At 38.9% G+C, this 8,831-nt stretch overlaps 1 protein-coding gene across 1 annotated transcript in view; it reads right to left on the bottom strand.

Moving 5' to 3' along the window:
* The window catches only part of LOC311044163 (H-2 class II histocompatibility antigen, E-S beta chain-like), a gene marked incomplete at its 3' end in the record, with an annotated part of 44,637 nt that extends 42,985 nt beyond the window's left edge, over window positions 1-1,652 (bottom strand). The window contains exon 1 of the mRNA XM_084055582.1: window positions 1,597-1,652. Within this exon, the coding sequence (XP_083911708.1) occupies window position 1,597 (1 nt within the window). The 5' untranslated portion in view covers window positions 1,598-1,652. The remainder of the gene's footprint in view (window positions 1-1,596) is intronic.
* Between the last annotated feature and the right edge of the window lie 7,179 nt (window positions 1,653-8,831).

Here is an 8,831-nt window from a genome sequence, read left to right as displayed (position 1 = left end):
AGGGGGGAGAGGGTCGGGGCGCTGCGCGCCCCTCCCCCCTAGCCGCTGCGCGGTGCTTTGTGTTTGTTGGTCTCTATAATATATAAAGCCATAATAGGAGATGTTCCCAATGGAGCTATGCCCAAATATGGAGTGTGTTGTCTGACCTCACTTGGGTCTCGTTGGGCGGTTATATAAAGCCATAATAGGAGATGTTCCCAATGGAGCTATGCCCAAATATGGAGTGTGTTGTCTGACCTCACTTGGGTCTCGTTGGGCAGTGGTCGGCGATGACGCTAAGGAACAACATGGCCGACTGTATTGTTGTGAGTTTGTGTTGGCCGCAATTAATTATGCTGCGAGGGGGCAGATGTGTGCTGAGCAGTATGAAGTGGCCTACAGACTGCGCGTAGTAATTCTGCACGTTGTGGCGTGTCTTGTTAGTGACATTGATATGTTGTTTTTGTGTTTAGTCCCACACAGTGGCAGGGTTTTTTGGGGGGTTTTGGGTTTAGAAATGTATATATAGATAATGTAATATATAATATACAGTGGTGGAAAGAGTACTAATGCTTTACTTAAGTAAAAGTATCAATACTGCAATGTAGAAATACTCTGTTACAGGTCCAGAATTTTTAATTTACTTGAGTGAAAGTACAAGAGTATTGGTGTCAAAATGTACTTAAAGTACCAAAAGTAGAAAGTACTCATTATGCAGAATGTCCCATTTCACAAGTTTTCAAATGTATACAAATCTTTTGAAAATAGCATTGTGAGCTTGTAGATCTGCTATTTTCTAATGGTCTAAATGTATACAGTATAGGGCTGAAGCATATGTTTTGTTATCAAAATCTACAAAGTAACTAGTAACTAAAGTTTTCAAATAATTGTAGTGGAGTAAAAGTATATTATTTGCCTCTGAAATATAGTGGAGTAGAAGTAAAAAATACTAAAAATGTGAAGTACTCCAGTAAAGTAAAAATACCTCAAAATTGTACTTAAGTAAATGTACTTAGTTACTTTACATCACTGGTAATTTAATATAATTAAAGGTTAGAAACAGCATGTGTGTGTGTGTGTGTGTGTGTGTGTGTGTGTGTGTGTGTGTGTGTGTGTGTGTGTGTGTGTGTGTGTGTGTGTGTGTATGTGTGTGTGTGTGTGTGTGTGTGTGTGTGTGTGTGTGTGTGTGTGTGTGTGTGTGTGTGTGTGTGTGTGTGTGTGTGTGTGTGTGTGTGTGTGTGTGTGTTATTAGTGTGTATTGTTCATAAGTCAGGTTGCACAGTGTAAAATAATTGATCCAAAGCCTGTTGGTTCGGGCCTTGAGGCTGAGCTACCGCTTACCAATGTTATTATAAATAATAACACTATGAATAAACTGTATGTATATTTGATATATCAATATAACAGTATGTTATTCAGTATATAATCAACAGACATAATGTTTATTTATATTAAAAACAATTTAATTTATCAAAAGTTAAAGTATGTATAACAATATATGTTTAATAATATAAACATAAATACAAATGTATTTTATATAACAAGAGTACATCTATGAATGCATATTTTATACAATAATAGTATCTTTAACATAATAAATAAATATAATGTACTTACTTCCTGGGATCGCTTTGACATGAAGTACAGAGGAGAGGATGAGGAGGGTGGCTGTAATCTTCATCATCACTGATCAAAACTGAACTGAATTTAATAAATGAGAATAAACAGATGAGAATAAACAGATGTTTACTGAAAGAGAATGAAGGAGAACTTGTTCTGTAGTTTCGACAAATCAGCCAATCAGATTAAAGATATGATATTACATCATCTGTTTCCGGAAAGACGATGGTTGGGATTTTTTAAGAAAAACATAGTTAAAATGAAATAAAGAAAGAAAGACAGAAATATGTTTATAAAGTAAAATGTTGTAATTAATTAAAAGCTTTCAGATGAGACATGATAGGAGGTTAAAGGTTAAAGTTCATCACTTCAGATTGAAGTGATTAAATATTTTAACTATTAAATCAAATAAATAATGTAGTTAGTGGGAGTATTTGTGTGTGTACATTTACACATGATGTGAAATGTGTCCTCATTTAACTCTGTGTACATTTACACATGATGTGAAATGTGTCCTCATTTAACTCTGTGTACATTTACACATGATGTGAAATGTGTCCTCATTTAACTCTGTGTACATTTACACATGATGTGAAATGTGTCCTCATTTAACTCTGTGTACATTTACACATGATGTGAAATGTGTCCTCATTTAACTCTGTGTACATTTACACATGATGTGAAATGTGTCCTCATTTAACTCTGTGTACATTTACACATGATGTGAAATGTGTCCTCATTTAACTCTGTGTAAACAAACTGAATGTCACACATATGGAGCAACTACAGCAGTGTTACACTTTATTACAAGTAAATGAATTATAGACACAGTGTCTATGTAACACAGTGTTACACAGTGTTACACAGTGTTATACAGTGTTTAACACTTCATATGGTCATAATTCAGAGACCATTGCTCTGATCAGTGTAATATAGGACTGGATTAGAACGCTGCAGTAAAACTCTATTAAGTATTAATTTACTTTTAATAATGTTAAACTAAGGTGTTCCACATTCTAACATTCATCAGAAGCAGTTAGGGGTTCAGTGCCTTGCTCAAGGACACTTCAACATGAAGCCAGGAGGAGTCAGGGATCAAACTGGGAACCTCTGTAAACTGAACTCACAGACGCTCCTCTAATCCAAGCCTCATTACATCTCACTGATGATACCATCACGTCATGTGATCAAAGTGTAACTTCAGAGGGGTGAGTGTGTGTGTGTGTGTGTGTGTGTGTGTGTGTGTTATTAGTGTGTATTGTTCATAAGTCAGGTTGCACAGTGTAAAATAATTGATCCAAAGCCTGTTGGTTCGGGCCTTGAGGCTGAGCTACCGCTTACCAATGTTATTATAAATTATAACACTATGAATAAACTGTATGTATATTTGATATATCAATATAACAGTATGTTATTCAGTATATAATCAACAGACATAATGTTTATTTATATTAAAAACAATTTAATTTATCAAAAGTTAAAGTATGTATAACAATATATGTTTAATAATATAAACATAAATACAAATGTATTTTATATAACAAGAGTACATCTATGAATGCATATTTTATACAATAATAGTATCTTTAACATAATAAATAAATATAATGTACTTACTTCCTGGGATCGCTTTGACATGAAGTACAGAGGAGAGGATGAGGAGGGTGGCTGTAATCTTCATCATCACTGATCAAAACTGAACTGAATTTAATAAATGAGAATAAACAGATGAGAATAAACAGATGTTTACTGAAAGAGAATGAAGGAGAACTTGTTCTGTAGTTTCGACAAATCAGCCAATCAGATTAAAGATATGATATTACATCATCTGTTTCCGGAAAGACGATGGTTGGGATTTTTTAAGAAAAACATAGTTAAAATGAAATAAAGAAAGAAAGACAGAAATATGTTTATAAAGTAAAATGTTGTAATTAATTAAAAGCTTTCAGATGAGACATGATAGGAGGTTAAAGGTTAAAGTTCATCACTTCAGATTGAAGTGATTAAATATTTTAACTATTAAATCAAATAAATAATGTAGTTAGTGGGAGTATTTGTGTGTGTACATTTACACATGATGTGAAATGTGTCCTCATTTAACTCTGTGTACATTTACACATGATGTGAAATGTGTCCTCATTTAACTCTGTGTACATTTACACATGATGTGAAATGTGTCCTCATTTAACTCTGTGTACATTTACACATGATGTGAAATGTGTCCTCATTTAACTCTGTGTACATTTACACATGATGTGAAATGTGTCCTCATTTAACTCTGTGTAAACAAACTGAATGTCACACATATGGAGCAACTACAGCAGTGTTACACTTTATTACAAGTAAATGAATTATAGACACAGTGTCTATGTAACACAGTGTTACACAGTGTTACACAGTGTTACACAGTGTTTAACACTTCATATGGTCATAATTCAGAGACCATTGCTCTGATCAGTGTAATATAGGACTGGATTAGAACGCTGCAGTAAAACTCTATTAAGTATTAATTTACTTTTAATAATGTTAAACTAAGGTGTTCCACATTCTAACATTCATCAGAAGCAGTTAGGGGTTCAGTGCCTTGCTCAAGGACACTTCAACATGAAGCCAGGAGGAGTCAGGGATCAAACTGGGAACCTCTGTAAACTGAACTCACAGACGCTCCTCTAATCCAAGCCTCATTACATCTCACTGATGATACCATCACGTCATGTGATCAAAGTGTAACTTCAGAGGGGTGAGTGTGTGTGTGTGTGTGTGTGTGTGTGTGTGTGTGTGTGTGTGTGTGTGTGTGTGTGTGTGTGTGTGTGTGTGTGTGTGTGTGTGTGTGTGTGTGTGTGTGTGTGTGTGTGTGTGTGTGTGTGTTTTCAGCGTTACTGGTTCATGTTCATTAAACATAATTCAAGCCTCATTAAATCTCACTGCTGAAACCATCAAATGTCTTTAAAAACACACTGGTCATGTGATCAAAGTGACACATGAGAGGTAGGTGTGTGTGTGTGTGTGTGTGTGTGTGTGTGTGTGTGTGTGTGTGTGTGTGTGTGTGTGTGTGTGTGTGTGTGTGTGTGTGTGTGTGTGTGTGTGTGGTTGAATTCAACACTGAAGCTTCTGACTGGAAACTCGAGCATTTCACTTCCTGTTTCATTCAGCAGCCAATCAGGATTAATCTTTTATTAAACATCACCTGTTACTAGTGTGTGATGTGATTGATTGTGTGTGTGTGTGTGTGTGTGTGTGTGTGTGTGTGTGTGTGTGTGTGTGTGTGTGTGTGTGTGTGTGTGTGTGTGTGTGTGTGTGTGTGTGTGTGTGTGTGTGTGTGTGTGTGTCACATGTCATTTGTTTGTATTGTGCATTGTTCATATTTGGTTTTATATAATAACAGTAGATATAAATGTATATATTATATAATAACATAAATATAATGTACTTACTTCCTGGGATCGCTTTGACATGAAGTACAGAGGAGAGGATGAGGAGGGTGGCTGTAATCTTCATCAACACTGATCAAAACTAAACCGAATTTAATAGATGAGAATAAACAGATCAGAATAAACATATCATAATAAACAGATCAGAATCTACAGATCAGAATAAACATATCAGAATAAACAGATCAGAATAAACACATCAGAATAAACACATCAGAATAAACACATCAGAATAAACAGATCAGAATAAACACATGTTTACCTCAAGAGAAGTTCTGGAGTCTGAAAGAGAATGAAGGAGGACTCGTCATTTAGTTTAGAAGAATCAGCCAATCAGATTAAAGATATGATGTTACATCATCTGTTTCCGGGGAGACGATGGCAGTGAATTTTGAAGAAAAACAGTTAGAATGAAAGACAGAAACAAATAAATATGTTTATAAAGTAAAATGTTGTAATTAATTAAAAGCTTTCAGATGAGACATGATGGGAGGTTTAAGGTTAAAGTTCATTATCAACACGGCTGCTCAACAAACTGAATGTCACACATATGGAGCAACTACAGTAGTGTTACACAGATTATACAGTATTACACACTGTTACACTTTATTAAAAGTACATTCATTATAGACAGTCTATGTAACACAGTGTTACAATACACTGTGTTAAACACTATGGCCCGCACACACGCACGCACGCACGCACGCACGCATGCGCGCGCGCGCACACACACACACACACACACACACACACACACACACACACACACACACACACACACACAGCCCAACTGTGTAATAGTACAATCTTTGTCAATCAAGTAGGCTAGAAGCTTACAAAAGACAGATTATGATACCACATCACCATGAATGGAATACGTTTGTATATTAATTTATTTAACCCATACCGAGCAGTGCGCGTTCGAGTTACACTAAAATAAAGCAGTCATGTAGGATATTCCTATTTCCCAGTGAGACTCAGACGGGCGAGTCTCGTGCCACGTTAATGAGAGCTAGCCTGTAGAGAACATTAATGGATGAAGGCTGGTGTGTGTTGGACCGTGGGTTAAATGTCTGATCTTCCGGTGGCCATGAAAAGATAACAGCAGCGCTACTGCGCCGGTCCAACCTTCCTAAAATGCTCTCGCATAAGCGCTCATATATTTTGAAAATAGTAGATCTACAAGCTCACAACGCGTGTTGTGAGCTTTCAGATCTGCTATCTTCTTCTCCACATTCCTCGACATAACCCCATCTGACCTCTCCTCTGTTATAATGAGCATGAAGTCCTCAACCTGCTCACTGGACCCCCTCCCCACTTCCCTCCTCAAGGACTGCCTCCCCACTCTCTCCCAACTCATTACCAAAACTGTCAACGCCTCTCTCTCTCCTCTGGTTCTGGCCCCGCTCCACTAAAGCTCGCCGCCGTCACACCCCAAAAAAATGGTCTCGACCCCGACTCCCCCAACAACTACCGGCCCATATCCAACATACCTTTTCTGTCAAAAATCCAGGAACGTGTTGTCGCCACTCAAATCACCACCTACCTGGAATCCAATAACCTCTTCGAAAATGTCCAACCCGGCTTCCGCTCCAAACACAGTACAGAGACTGCCCTCATCAAAGTCACCAACGACCTCCTGCTCTCCTGCGACTCCTGTTCTCTCAACATCCTCATCCTCCTTGACCTCAGTGCTGCTTTTGACACCATCAACCACTCCATACTCCTCTCAAGCCTCAAAACCACCCTTGGAATCACCGGTACTGTCCTCTCCTGGTTTACATCCTACCTCTCCGACAGACATCATTTCATTTCCATAAATAACTCCAAATCCACCACAACCTCTGTCACCCACGGTGTCCCCCAGGGCTCAGTGCTTGGCCCCCTCCTGTTTATTCTCTACATCCTCCCGCTCGGACAAATCCTTCGTCACCACGGCCTCGGTTTCCATTGCTACGCAGATGACACACAGCTCTATCTCCCCTCCAAAACCATCACTGCTACCACCATCTCCACCCTCACCTCCTGTCTGACTGACATAAAGTCCTGGATGCAAAAAAACTTCCTCAAACTCAATTGCAATAAATCTGAAATTTTCATCATCGGACCAGATGCCCTCACCCGCCCCACTCATAACTTCTCCCTAAATATTGACGGCTGTCACCCCTTTGGAAATTGACATTTCCAAAAATATTTATATCAATTATTTTAAGCCTAGAATCAAGCCGTCCAGGGTCCTGGTGAATCATGACCATAAAACGTTTGATTCTGTGAAAAAAACTTTTTGAAAACAGCAAAACAAATGGTATTTATTAAATATAGTATATCATATAATTACAGATAAAATAAAAAAACAGGAAAAAAATGTTTTATGGTAATTACATTACATTACATTACAGTCATTTAGCAGACGCTTTTATCCAAAGCGACTTACAATAAGTGTATTCAACATAGGTAGGGAACGAAAACTACTAATCACCAGAAGTTTTAAGTACATTTCCTGCAAAAACAAGCAACCAAGAGTATACCTAGCGCTAAGGTAAAAGTGCAATATATCAGCTACCTACTTTCTTAAACAGATGAGACAAAAAATGGCAAAATCAAATGAGCACGAGCTAAAACAAATAAGTGTATCGACTAAACAAGATCCAATATAACAATACAAAAATAAAACAAGAGTTCGTACAACTAGTTAACAACAAGTAGGCCAGGCAAAGAGGAAGGATAGTGTTTCCTGAAGAGGTGGGTTTTCAGCCTGCGGCGAAAGATGGGCAGTGACTCTGCTGTCCTGACATCAGTGGGAAGTTCATTCCACCACTGTGGGGCCAGAACAGAAAAAAGTCGTGACCGTGTCGATCGACCAGAAGGACCGTTGAGTGGCGAGGGAGTCAGTCGCCCCGAGGTGGCAGACCGGAGTGGTCGGGCAGGGGTGTGGGCATTGACCAAAACCCGGAGGTAAGAAGGAGCTGTTCCTTTCACTGCTCTATAGGCTAGCACCAGGGTTTTAAACTGAATGCGAGCTGCTACGGGGAGCCAGTGCAGAGAACGGAGAAGGATAGTTGTGTGGGAGAACTTGGGGCGGTTGAACACCAGACGAGCCGCAGCTTTCTGAACAAGCTCCAGAGGTCTGATGGCTGATGCCGGAGCACCAGCAAGGAGGGAGTTGCAGTAGTCCAGGCGGGAGATGACAAGAGCCTGGATGAGCACCTGGGCTGTTTTCTCCGTGAGGAAGGGGCGAATCCTCCTGATGTTGTAGAGGAGGAATCTGCAGGACCGTGTCACTGATGCGATGTTAGCCGAGAACGACAGTTGATCGTCCAGGGTCACACCCAGATTCTTCGCAGTCCGAGTTGACGTCACCACAGCATTCTCAATGGTGATGGCCATGTCTCGGTGAGGACAGCCCAGGACCCTGGATGGCTTGATTCTAGGCTTAAATTAATTGATTGATTGATATTTTTTGGAAATGTCAATGGGAATTTAAAAATGCATTGACTATTTTGAAGTGGAACCAGAAAATGGCCGCCACTGCAATGGTGGGCAACTTTGATGATGGAGAGGGCCACTATATTTCCAAACTCACTCCAGGGGGCCACATTGCATACACTGTCAGGCCTGTCACACAAAAATAGCAAAAAATAGCAGATCTACAAGCTCAAAACGCACCGCACTGCGGCGCGTTTTGAGCTTGTAGATCGGCTATTTTTGCTATTTTTGAATTTGAATCCTGAAAAGTAAATTTTTTATTTAATTTCAAATGCATTTAGTTATACTTATGTTAACTTTATGAACTTAAATACA

The sequence above is a fragment of the Gymnoscopelus microlampas genome (genome assembly GCF_963454915.1).
Source record: "Gymnoscopelus microlampas genome assembly, chromosome: 4".
In the NCBI taxonomy this organism is placed as follows: domain Eukaryota; kingdom Metazoa; phylum Chordata; class Actinopteri; order Myctophiformes; family Myctophidae; genus Gymnoscopelus; species Gymnoscopelus microlampas.
Note: the sequence above shows the minus strand (reverse complement) of the source record. Positions and strands in the feature narration are given on the sequence as shown.